This window comes from Fistularia commersonii, chromosome 27 (assembly GCF_037954325.1).
Source record: "Fistularia commersonii isolate RoL2024-O1a breed Wild chromosome 27, RoL_Fcom_v1.0, whole genome shotgun sequence".
Lineage (NCBI taxonomy): Eukaryota > Metazoa > Chordata > Actinopteri > Syngnathiformes > Fistulariidae > Fistularia > Fistularia commersonii.
In genome coordinates, this window is record NC_141310.1 from 13,857,186 (window position 1) to 13,874,576 (window position 17,391).

The 17,391-nt window shown below is 50.5% G+C and overlaps 1 protein-coding gene across 1 annotated transcript in view; it reads right to left on the reverse strand.

Moving 5' to 3' along the window:
- igf1rb (insulin-like growth factor 1b receptor) overlaps positions 1-17,391 on the reverse strand; it is a 49,476-nt gene that overhangs the window by 22,021 nt on the left and 10,064 nt on the right. The window contains exon 2 of the mRNA XM_086175209.1: positions 16,259-16,825. Coding sequence (XP_086031335.1) covers positions 16,259-16,825 — 567 coding nt within the window. The remainder of the gene's footprint in view (positions 1-16,258; positions 16,826-17,391) is intronic.

The window sequence follows — 17,391 nt, forward strand, 5'->3', positions numbered from 1 at the left end:
GGAGCATCTTCTGTCAGAAGGCAGGAGATGTTTACGGGGATTTGGCACGGCCGGCGGCAGGAACGTGGACGGACGAGGCGTCGGAAGAGTCCTTCGAAACCGGCCAGGACGGGTCGATGCTTTCAGAAAGAGGAGCGTACTGGAGCAAAGTTACATTTAGCATAGCATTGTAGCATTAGGGGTGGAGCCGGTAAGCTAAGCTAAGGATAGCACCAAACGAACAAACTCCCCAACCGACCTCCTTCGCTGCCTCCGGCACCTTGCTCCCATCTTCAATATACACTTAATAAAGCCGCTTTGTTTCTTTACATCCTCTTTTATTGTGAATTATTATTTTTATACGTTACGTTTTATCTATAAAGTACATTTTTCTTTCATTTAAAAACAGGTACCAAAACCAGGGGCTGGAAGGGATTCGTAGCGTTTCAATACATTTTCGGTCATAGAACCGTTTGAGCTGGAAATTTCCGCACGGTGGGCTGATGAAAGGAATATTCTATTCTATTCTATTCTGAGCGTGTCAGTCAAGGTGTCACAGTAAAGATGACCTTCAAATACTCCAAAGTAGACATGCGTGGAACGAGATTCTTCCCATCTCTGCGACACGCATTGCTAACCGGTCGCTAACCGGCGAACGAAAAGTCCAAGTTGAGAAAGGTGTCCATCGTCCCGTTGAAACAGGCGGCGGCAGAACGACCAAAGTGATCACGACCGAAACATCACCGCGTGAAGGATGACGACCTCTTGGGGGGGTTTGATTGCGCTCGTACGTCGGCACTGGCTAAATGACGGGTACGTTTCCCGCTCTGAAATTCAAGCTGAGAAGCCGAGAAACCGATCGCAATATCAACTGGACCGACGGGTGACCCTTGAGCACCGCTCGCCGACCGATCCGCCGCTGGGCGGCGTGACTGGCCTGCATTGAAAGGGGGGAAAACTTCCATCCAGTTTTTTTGTATTTTCACGCTGGAATTTCGCTTTAAAGATAAGAAGGCAATGAAAGATGACCTCCGTTTCTTTCGTCTTTTTTTTTTCTCTATTTTTTGGATCATCGGACCGATGTGACCAGATCAGACGCCGCTCCAAGGCACTCGCGCTTTAGCCCACGCAACAGAAAGATCTCAGAAATAAGGGGCCTTTATGTTGTTATTTTCTTCTTTGATTTGTCACCCTTGTGTACGCCGAGGCGTCACCCACAGCCAGTGACGCTCTCCTCTCCACAGCTGTGTTTATTGTTTATCTTCTTAAAATGTGACGGACTCCACTAACCCAAAACCAAACGCTCCCCGAGTTGCCGGCCGCTCGACGTGTTAGATTCACCCAAAAAGCAGACGGGCTGCCTGAGCGGGCTTACGTGCACGCTTGCACGAGTCCAGAGGAAGCGACAACAGCTGCAATAAAAAAAAAAAAAAAAAATATTAAAAAATAACAACCCAAAGACGCGGCCATTTTTCAATGATGTCACTGGGGCTGTGTTTAAAGTGAATGATGTGTTGTTTAAACGGCGCTGAATGATACAACACCGGAGCGTGTTTCGACATAACGAAAGCCTCCGCTGGCTCCCGCAACTGACCCGGACAGTTTTCAGTCCCGTTTCCCGGCCAAGCCCGGGGAGCTCGGTACCAACGCTAGGACAGCAACGCGGCGGATGAAATAAAGGCAGGGGCTTTCCTTCTGGGAGACTGGCTCGGGGTTCGTCTATGCTCGACAGAAGGCGGCGTACAAATAGCCAAACGCAGTTAACAGGGAGGTGGTATGCTCAAGAGGAACCGGCCAAAGAAACAGAGAAGAAGAACAGGACTACATGGTTGTCGGTGCCACCGCGGTGTAGAATTCCGCATCCACGGGTTGCCATGGATTGCACCGCCGCAGACCGGCGGCGTCTCCTGCGCCGCCTCTGCTCGTGTCTCGCTGTCGTCTGGAACTCGGAGGTGAACTGGGGACTCGGCGCCGCCCTCTGGTGGATGTGTTGCGGAACGCTAAACAACCATGGCAACGTAAAGCGCGCACGGGAAGAATGCGGCCGCTGGCATTCGACATTCGAAACGGACAACCTGTTTCCGGACGCGTCTTGGGCATAAATTAACTTTTATGATGCATTTTGTGGCAGCTGGTGGCAGAATGAATGGCAGCAGCAGGGAAGTCATGTGGTTTAATTATGCTTATTTGAAACTAGGCATGGATGAATGATGATTTAAGTCATTTATCATTACATTTGCGCATATTTTGAATATTTTTAGAAGAATTGCTCCCACCTTTTAGCATGCAAAGCTTGAGATACATGCATGTATATATATTATATATATATATATATATGCACGTTGTCTTGATTTGGGAGAGTATAAAATACACACCTTCTTGTTAATTACGTAGTTTGGGAAACACTTCCAGATACAAAGCAGTTTCAGGTGTGGACCAGCGGCTCGGCGGTGGTCTGTCTGCGCTCTCGCTGAACACGTTCGACTGGACCTGGACGCCGCCGAGCGGTTTGGAGTGAAAGCAGATGTCAAACTGGAAATCGATCCCGTCCAAAAACACAGCAGAAGGATCCAAAACCGTCGTTTCATCTCCTCGGAATCGGCAACTCCAGAGACAAGCGTGGTTTCAGGAGGAATTTCTCCCTTTGGTACAAAAGTAGCTGCGAGCTGGACGAGCGCGTCTGAATTTATAGCACAACACGAGCGATTTTATTGGCCCTTAAATTGGAGAGCCATAAATTACGAACACAGATATGAACATTTTACAGATTGATTGTTTTTAGTTTAAAATATACGGCCGGATTATTTCCGTTTTGTCGCGAACACACCGCTGCCAGACATCCTCACGTTCTTCCGCGAGGGTGGAAAATGAGAATTTCGATATCTTTGACAATGTGTGTTTCTTAATTCTACAAATCAGAACTTTTTTTGACAGTCGCACCGATACTGCCGCTTTGAATTTTTATTTTCCCTTTCTTTTCGTAAACGGCGTCATGTCTCGATGCGGCCTCAAGATGTGCGGATGAACGAGTGAGCGGCTGTTTGTCTGCGTATTGAAAAGAACCAACGAACGCACAATGAAACCGTTGTTCTTTAAAATCTGATATGAAGATAATTTCTTGCATTTTTTTTTTTGGGGTGAATTTTTCTTTTTTTTTTTTTCATTTTCAAGCTGTAATTTATCACAGGTTTTTCGGTAATTTCCCAATTTCCCAAAGATCCTCTTGGATCCTGCGGCTTTAACACTGCGAAACACTTTTATTGTGCGGTAACTGGACACGCTGCCGCGTTAAAATATTGACGGATTATTTGTACCATCTGTTTGGACGGCGCACGAATCCACGGGTCCGGGTTCGTGGCGCCGATGGCAGGAAAAAGAAATCTACTATTTCGAGTCTGCAGCTACCGACAGAGACGTCAAAAAGTCATTTAAAAGCCGAAACGCCGCGTTTCACAGGACGTCTCCGATGCTTTTCGGCGCAGCGAACTAAAGTCTTCGCTCCGGATGCGGATCCCGGCAGCCCACGTGTGGATTTCACATACAGGGTCTCCGTGAGAACCACTCCAGAACCCGTTGACCGTGGTGTCGGCGGCCATCAACACAAAGCGCTCGCGTGTTGTTCTGCCTCATTTACTAACAAGTCAGCCACAAGTTAATGATCCATCCGCTACCTTTCAGGGAGCGCGGCATCAGAGGAGACACTTCCCACATCACAAGAACCAAAAGAATTCTTCCATCAATCAGTGACCATGGGATGACCTTCCGTCCCGCCTCCCGGCCAATCAGAAGGTCCGGACTGTGTGGTCCCACCAACCATTCAGCGGGCTGTTTGTGCTCAGCGGGAGGAAACCAGTGCAGCGTTTTCTCTGGCACAGAATGTTCTTTTCTCTCCGGTCCGACCCCGGCGCCCCCCCAGCCTCCCCTTCACCTCGCCGACGGGCCGACGCTAAGGTGCGCCGCTACCGCGCCGCGGCCTCCGGATGAAAAGGAGGGATTTAGATCCGCATCTCGACGCGGTTTCAGGCCGGGACGGCAGCGTCCACGTTGTTCCGGAAAGCGTCGCGTTCGCGTGAGGCTGATGCGCAGCCGCCGGATTATGGGATGGGAAGAAGGAGAGCACACATCTTCTCCATCTTCACCGGTAGGAGGAGCCGCAGAGCAAACGCGAACGGCGGCGTGCGGAGGAACGGCGAAGAACCCCCCGATGGTCGTTCCAGGAATAACATAAATCAGCCAAACGGCGGAGGCTCTGAGTCATCCAGGTCAGGGCGGGTTTTGGCCAAATCTTCTCGACTTGAAGACGAAGAGGCTTCGTCCGGTCGCCACGACGAGAAGATCCGGACGAGAATAAATCAACCTGTCGCGCCCGAGCGACCTTGACGCGCAATGAAAAACAAAAACCGCACAAAAGTAACAAGGAAGTGACCTGAAATCAGGATAAATGCCTCTTAAAATTAGGCAAATCATTTATCGACGGCCTGAAAATGTTCTCGTTCCCGTCGATTTGGAACAATCTCGTCGGCGGTTTCGAAGCGACGGGGAACATCTGGAACTCGGGCGGGTTCGAAAGTCAAGTTGTATTAGGGTTTACCTTTCGAACCAAACGAGGTCGCCGAGATGCGAAAAGCCAGATCTGATAAAAGGCATCGAGTTTCCACCGGTAATTCCATCACATCACAACTCGACTCCCGAAATTAGGTTTGATTTGGCAACGAGGCCGAGAGGGGGGTCGGGTCGGCTCGGGACGGGCGATTGAAGATCACCTTTTCCAGCCCGCCATTAAGCCGCGGGACAAAGATCGCCGCCGTGCGGTGGAACAGCTGATGCTGGAGACGGAAACACCGACCCCGCAGGAAAGGATTCTGGGAAATTGACGCCGCTCACCAGGCCGGCGCTGGGGAAGGATCCGGTCCTCCCCAAAGGAGCCCACGCCCGGGGCCACGCTCGGCCTCCGACCATCAAGCCAGAATTAAATCTCTCCTAAAGTGTTAATCCTTGTCCGGAGGGGTGGGGTGAAGGGAACAGGACGTACCCCCCCCCAACACACACACACACACACACACACACACACACACACACACACACACACACACACACACACACACACACACACCAAGGCAACAATAAGCGGTTGACTGATGACAGCAGCTGATTCAAACACAGTGAGTGTTAATCCATGCAATGCACGCACACACACACACACACACACACAGGAAATGCATGCATGGTTGAAGTTACATCAATGCACAGCACAAAGTCATGTTGTGTGGACGAGCCTCGACGGTCACAGTCTTCCCGAGCGCCGTGAGATGTTTTCAAAACGGTTTTCTGATGGTTGCTAGAAATATGCCGTGTTGGTTCCAGCCAGCCTTCAGTTCGGTTTAGGAACAGGCGCTCGCGCGGCGCCATACGAGGGAGACCGCTTTGTTTACATTCGCCGGCCGTACGCCATGTTGGATTGCGCTACGAGCGCAGTCTTTCGTTGGGGTTGATTTTTTTGGAAACATTTTTCCCCTCGTTACGGCTCACAGGCGTTAGTCGGGCTCTTAAGAAAAGCCGACTCCGTGGAAGTGACATCAGATATAATAAAGCGCTCAAGAAAGGGCGAAACACCGCCGAACGTGGGCCGGTTTCTCGGCCTAAGTTCCGCGTCCGTCCCCGACGGCCATCGGCGAGAAATAAGAAACATGCACTTGAACACGTAGAAGGATCCGCCGCTATCGAATCCACCGCGATTATAATAAATGGCGCCGCGGTCTCATTATCGAGATGGAAAGATTATTACCGCTTTTTGCTGGAAGATCGGCATCGACGGCAAATCCCAGAGAGCCTCGTGTTGATTCAGGAGACGGTTAATAGTTTGTCGGAGAAGCGGATTTGTTCTTCTTTTGGTTCCGAGCATCGTTCCCCGTTAGCCGTCACGTTCGGCGGGGATCGACGAGGGTCAACTGGAAACAGGCAAACTCTCCGCCCGAGAGTTTGTGGAAGGAATTAATAAACGTTCAAGAAGCGTACAGGGAGGCTACACCTCGATACAAGGAGGGAAGGACGGCGACAAACCACCGCTCACGTTTTCTCATCAATAAAATAAATATTCTTGTGTTTCTCATTGTGATCTATGCTCATTTAACAGGACCTTCAGATGCGAAACAAAGATGAAATGAAATAAAAATTCTGACCTCCCTAAGCAGTTGGGACGACTCAAGTTCAAATTAAAGTGTGTGACAGATGAGTTGACCCCCCCCCCATTAATTAGGTTGCCATGGTGACAAAGACTGACAGGAACAGGCCCTTGGGGCTCCTTCACCCTCCCGTATGACTTGGCGATGAAATTACTCGCGCCTCTGTGCTGTGTGTGTGTGTGTGTGTGTGTGTGCTGAGCCGTCGCTGCTAAAACAACACAATCACTTCATAGGCACAGAACTTGATGTGTACACTGTAAACAATGTCCATAGTTCGGGTCTCTAAACCCAGCAGGGGTCGGAAACCTTTAGCATCCAAAAACCATTGAGTCGTTTCCACACAGTAAAGAAAACAGCGGAAGCCACACAAACCTTTTCAAAATTAAAATTAAACACAGCGTATAACATTATTTTTTTCATGCTTTGTATAAACAAAATGTTGGGTTTTTTTTTTTTTAAATCACCGAACAACTGCAAAGAAAACAACAACATTTCTGCATGCAACAAAACATTTTGAACTTGTTGGGTTAAAAGTTACTTCTAAACAAAATACTAGATGTCTATTTGAGTCTTTCTTGTATTTATGAAAAAAATAAAAAATAAAAAAAACAAAAGTCTAACTTAAAATTATCCACCACGTGTGCCGTCGCTTATTAAGAGCGACAAAAATATTTGAGGATATGTTATTTAGATGTTACAAGATCGCCGTAATCTTCAAATTTAAAACGCCATTTTAGAAATGAATCAACTGAAACAAAACACTGTAAACACTGTCGAACCCTGGACGATAATCGGATCCATCAGTATAATCTGTTCTCAGGACCCTGTCTGTAAATCATCCGTAAATGATCCACATAATGCACCATGTACACCTATTATATCTGCACCTGCCGCTCCTTTGCACCTCTGGCTTGATGCTAAAACTCATTTTGTTACCGTGTTCTTGTGTAATGAGAATAAATCTAATCCAGGCGAGGACGGTGAGAAGTTTAATCCGGAGTGTACGGTCTCCCCTGCACGTTTATTCTCTTCACCCCGTCGCTTTTCGCGGACACTTCTGGACTGGAGGGTGGGAGGAACCGTGGGAGGAACCGTGGGAGGAACCGTGGGCGAGCGCAGAGATACCGTGACCCGAAGGGTCCGAGGAGGAACGCCAAGCTGACTGTCGGCGTGGAGGAACGACCCGGCGCTTCTGACGGGCCGAGCGAGCAGCAGACGAGCGTATCGATCAGAGTGTGTGTGCGTGTGTGTGTGTGTGTGGACTCCATTTGAACCCGAGAGTGTGACCGGGTCAAGCTGTGGCATCGCTTTAACTCTTCCCTTTACAGTTTAGTCAGTGTTGGTATTGTTCTGTGGAGATGAGAGAGGAAAACCCACTGTTCTTTGTGAGTGAGTTTCGTGGGGTTCTGATGTGGTAAGTCAGCGGGTGGAGCGGCGGTGGCGGCGGCGGCGGTGCGGCGAGGCCGGGAGACGGCGGCCCGACGCTCAGTAGAGGCTGACTGATGGAATAACAATATTGATAGCGGCGCCAATCCGGATGACAGGGTGGCGTGACCTCGGAATGCATCCGACAGATGAAACGCCGCTAATTCATTCACGCGTCCGTTCGTTCTCCACGCCACTTATCCCACACTCGGGGTCAAAGGGGGGCGGAGCCTATCACGGGCGAGGTGGGTTCACCCCGGGACCATCTCATGGAGAGAATACGACCTTCACCCTCTCATCTCTGTCGCCGAGATATCTACCAACCATTCACTCAGACCTTCGTCCTGGCGAGTCAGAGTTTCCAAAGGTCCTCCTGGATGTTTCTGCATCCTTCATTCATGTCCAACGACTATTTGCCAAACGTAACTGGATCTTTTGGAGAACCTTCTCATCAATGATCCCAGTATTCTGAGGCTTCCTGGCCGCCGGATCTCCCCGGCCTCGCTGTGAGGAACATCTCCATCTGCAGCTCAGTGGAGTCACACCCTTCCAGGTAGAACATCCAGCTGTTCACAAAGGGGGAGGAAGAGGGGGATATTTAAGGTCCCCCTCCTCCTCCTCGGGGGTCCCGGAGAGAGGAGCCCCCAGGGAGGCCTGCCGTCTGAAGCTTCCTGTTGGTAATTACAGAGTTGGGGGACACCGACAGATGTGGGGCGTCAGGCTTCCGGACCAGCTTCCTCCAGGGCATTGGATCCAGAAGCAGAGGTTCCCTCCCCGAGGCGTCCTCCTGGCCCCCGGACGGAGTCCAGGTTCTTCACGCCGGGTTCTGGACCCTCGTGATGATTTTTAGGGTAATTTCTGAACAATAATTCCCCATTAAATCAGATTTTTCGCTAATTTCATGCTGATTTTTCTTGTTCAAGTCCTACTCAAGCTGAACTCCTTGCTGACATCCAGACAACTTCCCGCTTCTTCTCGGGTCATTTCTCACAAAGATATCTTCAAGAAAACTTGACGGTCATTTTCACGACACTTTAAGCCATTTACATTTTTATGCATTTATTCACCGCTTCTACTCCATCGCACATGTAGACTCGTGCAACCACTCACCCTCTCATTCACACACCTCTCCAAAGACCTGTTTGGACTGTGAGAGCAACCAGGAGACCTCTGAGGAACCCCAGGAGAACACAGAAAGGCCACCAACCAGGGACCAAGCCCTGCGCCAACCCGCCACCGGTTTGTTTCGAAGCGGCGACATAAAGAGATCTCGTTTGTTCTCTTGCCAGATTCAATCGCTCTTCCTTGCTAATTCGGTTCAATTTCTCCATTAACTTCTCATTCGGGTTCCAGGCTTTTCCCCTAATTTGAGGTTGCGTTCTTTCCGTTTCTCCAGGAGAAGCACCGCGGGTTTAATACAAGCTCTAACCTGTATCCAAGGTATCTACGCTGACATTTAAAGTGGGTGGTTCCAGAGAGAGCGGGGAGAAGAAGAATAAAAGCTGCGCTCGTATCTTTTCTGAGACACGCCGTCCGTCCGTCTGCTCTCTCATCTCCGTGGAAAAAAGAAAAAGAAAACCTGCGGTATCAGAAACCCCGGTTTACGTCTCTCGCTCAGGAGAAAGTCCACTCAAACCCGCCGTGACATTTGAGGATTCTGTCTTAAGTCGGATGGTCCAATCTGTCGTCCAAAAAAACGATATCTGGCGGCTCCAGCTCTGATCGGCGCCGACGGAAATATACATTTTTATGACCGAAAATTACAGCGGAGTAAAAAAAAAAAACAAAAAAACAGGAGAAGCAACTACAAACACATGTGGCACATCTTTCAATTCTATATTTGAAATTCAGATCCTCCGAAACACCTGAGCTTCTTTTCCCCCTCTGATCAGCACCTCCTCCTCACAGCAGGAAGGGGAGCTGGTTCATTCCCAGCAGGGGAGCTTCTCTGGGAGGAGCCTCCATGTTCTCCTACCACTCCAAAACATGCAGTAGCATCACTGGATCCCCCACATGCACGGATCTGAATGAGAGGATGAATAACTGGGCGGTGTAGATAATGAACGAATGAATGAGTAAGGAGTCTAAATGAGGCTAAAACAAGTGGAAATGACCAAAATAAAAAAGGGAAACGTCCAGCGAGAGGATGGAACCCGGCCAGTAACGTGAGTGTGATGTTGGGAGGCTCCTCCAGGAGCAGAAGAACCATGTGAAGAACCAGTAAGAACGCACTGTATCGCTTTGCTGCCGCAGACAAACTGGAGGTCTGACGGGTTCTTTCATATATTTATCTGACTTGAAGCTAAAATGGATCAAATAAAATACATAAAGTCACTCCCTGGATTTCAAAGTGAGCAAAATCAATTTTTGCTGAATTTGGAGGACAAAAAAAAAAAAAAAGGGCGAAATCAGATCCATCGTCTCCAAAAAGGTGAGGAAATAAAGTGAAAAGGTGAAAATTAGTCCGAGGTTTTCAAGAAGGACCAAGAGATTGCGCTGGAAAGGGCGAGAAATTGAAACGTGGTTTAAATAATTGTAAAAGTAATGATCTTAAATCTGTTGTGGACTCAGCAACTCGCCGTTCAACGTGCTTAAAAAGGCAGCGGGGAATTCAGGAGAAAGAAGAAACAAATGGATTCAAAAGTCCCCCCAAAAAATGTAAACAAGCAAAATTCTGGGTGAAACTCACAAAGACTTGGCTACGAAACCCCAAGGATCTGCGTTAATCTGCGCGGGGTCGGCCCGAGTCACGGGATCCGAGGAGGTCTTGTGGAATCTATCGGAGCGCCGTGAACACCGTGACATTCAGATGTTCCCTCTGATCACCATGGCGTGTGTGAAGCCTCCAAATGAAAAGGATCACACTGGACTCCTGTTAATCCTTCCCGAGGAACCCCCGCCCACCGGACCGGAGAACCCCGCTGGATTTTCAGCATTTGTTGAAATGATTTCTTTCTCATTCTCCTAGAGGGGGTTCTGGAGCTATGACGCAGCTCCGGTCATCTCCGACCGACCCCAGGGTTTTCGGGGGGGATTTCTCCATTTCAAAAGATGAAGAAATGTTTTCATTTCTTTTGTTTTTCCGGCGGTTTCCGGAAGACTCGCTGTAGTTTCTTTCAAATAAGGGGTCCTTTCTTTTGTATTCTCCCCCCCCAAATAATCTGGAACAGGGGCCTCGTTTCCTGTTGATTTGTCTTAGTAATTTCTGACTGACATTTTCCAATATAGTACAGATCCATCTGTGAAAACGGTGTTATTTTAAAGAGAAAAATTCTTTTCATTGACTCCTCTATCTCTCTCTCTCTCTCTCTCTATCTCTCTCTCTATGCAGCTACAATTTCAGCATCTATTTTAAAAGTCGTAACAGTTACTACTTGTGTCTACATCTACCACAAAGTGTGTGTCACGGTGTCCTGTGTGTGTGTGTGTGTGTGCACCCAGCCTTACACTGAGTCCTTTCCCCATTAACAGAAGGAATAGATAGTGAGTACAGAAAGTTCTCAACTTCCACCAGAATTACGTTCCTACGACACCATTTTCGCGTCAGGTGTGAACTCCCATGGAGATCATGGGTGGGTGTCACTCGCCAAGCCTCCTCATATTTGAGGAAATAATAAAAAAGCTAAAGCTTGGGAGCCACAATCAGGGCAAAAAGCTTCCCAAAGGCGACACAAATGAGCGAAAGCGAACGCGTCTCAGTCCAAGATGGCGAACAACGGGATGTAAACAAAGCCGTCTTCCTCGTGCGGCGCCGCCTGATCACGCACTGGTTCGCTTCGCTGCCAACTAGTTCCTGCGTCTGCCGGGACGATGGAACCGGGTCCCGGATAAATTCAACGGAGACGATGACGTAACCAACAAACGCCGTGAAACGAGGACTTCCTGAATTTTGCTCGAGAATTTGTCAACATCAGATGTCAACAGAAGGACGGCAAGAAGAGCATGAGGATAAAATAAGGGAGAGAAACGTCTAGCGGTGCGATTCGGCTTCATAGTTTTGCTATAGGAAGTGTGATTTAAGACTTTGAACGCTGCCTTAGTGACTATTTCTCACAAATGCAGTCCCGCTGGTTTACAATTCCTGCAAAAAGGTATCGGGGGAGTGAATGTGAAGCAACGTTCTTGTCTGTGTTTGCTCCAGAAGGTCACATCTCGCAGATGTTTGAGGAACATTTCCTTAGAGATAGGAGTGGCCGCGGGGGCAAACTATTGGAATTCATTAACATCTCCGTTTTCGGCGGGACGGGTTTTAAAGTCTGCGCGGCGATGCCTCTCTCTCCGAGCCGAGAGCCGGCGCCAACCAAAACCTCGGGCCAGGCGGCGAGCTTTTTTTACCTAGTTCTGGGCTTTTTAACCCGCGGGTGAACCGGCCCGGCACCGGACAGCGGGCCCATGCGGGCTCATCCCGACCCCACGGTGTGAACGAATCCCAATTAAAGGCCGCATAATTGCAGCCGGCGCTCCGACACAAGCGACCCAGTCATGTTCCCTCGCAGGAATTCCAGAGATGGGTGTGACTCTTCACTAAAAGTAGTGGTGGATGTGCCTGCGTTACACAGCCGGCCCTATAATTACCGGCCGACGGCCTGCAGGTCCACGCGGGTCACGGCCCATGTGACCTCGCGTCATGTGACATCCCAGATATCGGGAAGGAGGGAACCGTGTCGAGAGGGTTTGCGGGAAGAGGGACAGAAGGTACGCCTCCCTCCGTTTCACGGAAACCGTCAAACACCCAGGTACAATAAATATTTTTTTGGGACGTCGGTGTGAGGCACGGCGTCTGCCTCGCTCTGGACCTCCAACACCCGGGACGCCGTATCGTGGCCATTAGCTTAGCAGGCGCTTCTGGCTAATTCTTGGACGGTTACTTTTTGATTTTAAGGTGTTTTTCACACTTTCTTGTCATTTCCAGACATTTCCATGCTGATGTTGGATTTCCATGCCCTTTTCGCTTCTTTACCTCGCATACTTTTGATAACAAGCGACTGTGTCGTGACGCATTTACAGGTACACGCTAAAGAGCAGCAGGAGCAGATATAAAAATTAAATGAACGGTACGTACGTGGTGATTTACAGTTAGGCTCAATCTTATTTAATGCACTTTTCCACCAATTACGATGATCGCTCTAAGGCGGTTTCGACCGCCTGGACATAAAACCATCCAGACGAACATCTCGTGACCTTCCAGGGGACAGAAGGAACCGTCCGACGGACTCCAGACTCGTCTGGATCGTCGGGATTAGAAGAAAGAACAGGGGACCGTCTGACGCTCGTATTTCCCACAACCGGCAGACACCACATACAAAGCAGCGGGAAAAGGCAGCGGGGGAAAAAAAAAAAAAAAAAAAAGAGAAAAACTTCCAGTAAATCCCACAAGAGTCACTTTGTACTTTAATGACGTGCTTTCATCTGCAGCAGCCACTCGGCACACCGGAAAACACCTCCCATGATGTGTGTGTGTGTGTGTGTGTGGCCATGTGTTACGGAGGGAATTTTACCCAGCTAGGACCAGTCATGGCTGTTCTTCTGCAGAAACAAACAGAACAAACTCACGGCAAAGGATCTGCGAGGAATAAGGTTCAAAATTAATAAAGTATGATGTTGTCTTAAAAAGAATTAGCGGGACGCACTGGTTTCTGAAGAACTGGTCAATAACTGACGCTGCCTGTGAATCAGGCCCGAGGGTGAGGCGCAGGATGGAAGCGAGGAATATGACTAACAAAGTCAGAGTGTAGAAGATCAGCAAGAAGGCCGGAGGGGAAACAGCTCGACCGTCGGCGGGAAACGACCGCCGAGAGATTACCAAATAATTGGAAACCAGTTCCAGAAAACCCGTGAGTTAGCGGGGAAAGGCCGAGCCCGCCTCCGGGTTTGAGGCGCTTCAAAACACCCACGACGGACTCCTCGGAGCAGACGAGGGATTCGGGAAAAAAAAAAAGAGACGTTGAAGCGGCGTGTCGATCGGCGGCGGGCGGCGCCGACCCCGGTCCGGAGCAACGGATCCTGATGAGATTACAGATTAAACAAGATTAGGCACACTTGACACGGAGATGGGAGGAGATAAATGAGTGAATTGTTTTCCCTCCGGCTCGGCGGCCTCGGCTGTCCTTCATCCACCGACCGCCAGCACATGTCAGTCTAGTCTCAACACGGCCCGGACGAGGCCCATTTTATCTGGGGAAGCTTCACCGTCTCTCTCGGGACATGCGACCTTCTGGCGTCCGCCTGCTCGGACACAGGAGACACAGCGGCGGGACTCACCTTCATCGCCGTGAGACCGACTGGGATTAAGGTTTTCAGACGATGCGGGAAAAAAAAGGATGCATATTCAGAAGACCGTCCACAGCCAATCATCTGCCTCCATCTAACTTCGTGTCCTCTTTCCATCCCACTTAAACCTCCTCGGATCTTCTCCCGAACCTCAGCGGCATCTGCTCCCCGTCCCTCCTCTGTCCACGTCCAAACCACGTCAGTGCGACTTTATCTCCAGAACATCTACCACGAGCCGTCCCTCTGACGGACTCCCCGAGAGGAACCCTGGCATCTTCTCCTCTGCCTCCTCCAGCTCGGCCTTCTGTCTTCTCCTCGGCCGACCGGACGACACAAAACAATCCTCGTTCTTCCGCGGTGACGTTTGCTTCGCTTTGTGAAATCCTCCAGTAGGCGGCGCCTTTCTGCCAAACACCGTCCGAGTGCAGGTGCAAAGATGGCCGACGGACGGCGGTATAAATAAAACTCAAGCGCCTGGAGAAGTTATGACAATTTAATATCCACCGCAACTTCAGAAGCTGTGCTGGTGCAATTAACGGTGCATTTTTCTCTTCACCTGAGAACAAACCGGAGAGAGGAACCCTGGAGCTCCTCAAGAAGCCACCACACACACAAAAAAACCCAATAAAATGAAACCTATCCTCCGGTGCTCTCCGACACGGAGGCTGCGGCTGATGGATGGCAGAAGAAATAATGCCCACATTAGCGAGGGAAGGGGGGTGTAAATGGACCGCTGACGGGCCGACGCGGCCGCAGAGCCGCAGACCGTCGGCGGCTGAGTGCGAAGACACACAACCGCAAGGTCATTACTCAACGGATGAGCCGGGCCACCGCGTATTTTTGATGAGTCCAAGAGCTGGACAAACAGATGTCCGCAGGCGCCTGCGATCGGAGCCCCGCGCAAGACCGACGGGTCGAGTTTCATCCGCTAACCTCGCCGATCGATAGATCTCAGACGGCCCATCGGCGATTTGATATTCCGTAGAACCCGAATCGTCCCATACGTGCCGAGCGGTTTTCGTGGAAATCCCCGTCGTCGCCGTCGTAAGTCCACCCGCTACTTCCGACTCATCACCTGTCAAAACGGGGCCGAGTACGACAATGGCGTATCGCCACATATGTTGATATCGGACGGGCAGAATTCCGGTAGCACTTGAGTTCTACTTGCTTAACGCAGGAGGTTCTTGGTTTGGGACGTTTCATGGTGACGCCGCGAGCTTCCATAAATGTATCAGAAAAGCAACAAGTTGGCGAGCGACGCCGGGAATACGTCATAACGCAGCACTAGAGAAGGAAGACGGCTTTGTTTGCGTTCGCCGGCTTTACTTTGTTTTGCTGGAACTTTTTGCCCTTCTCTACGGCTGCCGGACGTAAGTCAGAGTCTTCTGATGGCGGAGCTGCGAAGAATAGGAAAGCCATCTCCACGGCCGGGAAATTAGATCGAATAAAACACTCGGAAAAGGGCGAGAGCGACAGGTACTGATGGACCGAATGCCAGTTCCCGCTTTCGGCCAAAATCGCGTTACGTCACGCCGTGGGAACGGAATTCCGACGCCACTGGAGGACCTCCGGTAACAACCAACGAACAACAACATTCTCCACCTGACATCTCCTCCAGGAACCAAACACCTGGATCTCAACCACCATCCATCCCTGGACTTCTTCTGCCTGCAGAGCATCCAGCCAGAGGTGTGTCACATGCCCCCATTTCGGTAATCCATTTACCTCCCTGTGTGTGTGTGTGTGTGTCTGCCCGCATCGCCGTCTGTGCTTCATGTCACCGCGGCGACAGCGGCGCGCATGAACCTGTGTGTGTGTGCGGCGCGTGCACACGTGTGTGAAATCCAGGCCAGTCGTACAACGGTTCCATGTCACAAGACTGAAAACATCAACATGCTGAGTCTGCAGCAAGGCGCCAGTCAGCGGGGGAAACAATTCAGCCAGACACACACACACACAGACAGACACAAACACACACACACACACACACACACACCGTCAGCCAAAACACATCGACTGAAACGCAGCAGCTACGCAGGTCCTCTACACGGCTGCAGCCATAAACAGAAAATTAAAGGGTGCGTTCACACTAATTGTGCCTGGAATCAATGCAGCTCCCGAGTGTTTCCTCCTCGGCTTTGTTTACGTAAGTGAGAACTAGCTAACCGAGAAGGCCCGGGGCCGGCGGACAAATAGATAAACAAATAAAATGGCAGCGGGGAACACGATCCCTCGACGCCGGCGGCTTCGCGGTCAGGAGCGACGGATCCGGGTCCGGAGAAGACGCCCCGATTTAATGGCGCGTGAAAACCGCTCCCTCCTTTGAGGAATCGTGAAAATCAGCCGGCCAACTTGGCGCCCGACGAGACAAGACGAGAGGCGGCCCGGCGTCGGCGTCTTACCTTTCTGGCAGTGGTTGGAGTTCCAGCAGCGGTAGTTGTAGTTGTTGTTGAACATGGTCTTCTTGCACTGGGGGCTGTTCTCCATGATGCCGGGGCAAACGTCGCTGCACTCCTTCGACTGCTTGTTCCCGGCGATGAAGTTGTTGAACTCGGCGTCCATGATGAGCGACCAGTCGACGGAGTCCAGGTAGCAGAGCTCGGGGTTCTTCTCGATGCGGATGGCGCCGCGGGTGATGTTCCTCAGGCTGTACAGCCCGATGTCCTTCAGGCTCGTCATTTCGAAGATGACCAGGGCGTAGTTGTAGAAGAGGTTGCGTCCGCGGATCACGGCCAGGTTGGGGAACAGCGTGCTCAGACTGTCCAGGCCCGACACCCGGAACAGCAGCAGGTAGTCGGTGATCATGGTCAGCTTGGGGAAGCTGAGCGAGCGGAAGACTTCCTGGTTGACGTTGTTGTTGTTCTTGTCGCCGATGAGGAGGATCTGCAGGTAGCCCTCCACCACGGTGCAGTTCTCCAGACTCCGGAATTCGCTGATGTCGTTGCCGATGTCGATGCTCGGGCCGCAGACTGCAGAGAGAGATCGCGAAACTTCTTAGTGACCCCGACGCTGATTTTAAAACACTACAAAACAGTGTCTAGAAACACCTTATAAATGACTTTTGACTTTGACACGAGGGTTACCTGGAAAAGAGCTGATTTAAAAAAAAGTCAGACTTCAACGCCATGACCTCACCGTGTGCTTAAAAGTCAACCCTGACTAAAGATGTTAAATTTCACCCCGAAACAACGCTCAGGTTCCCCGAAACCCGGTGAACTCGGATGTTTCTAAACCGGCCCGACACCTGTGCTATTACTGTATTTGTTTGCCAAACGAAGGCGCCGTGAGACAAACCCGCACTCCGGTCTGGTTGTCGTCACGCTCCGATAAACGACACAATAAATCTCGGCGCGCTTCGCCTCCGGCCTTCTGGTCCGCTTTATTTCCACCTAAAACTCCGCAGCCTGTTGTTCCTCGTCTCGCGCTGCGAAGCTAATAAAATCGGCGGCGGCGAGAGCCCGGCGAGGTGGGTTTCGGTCTCCGCCTCCTCCGAGAAGGATCTTGGAGAAGAACTCGACCATCGGAGGTCGCGTGT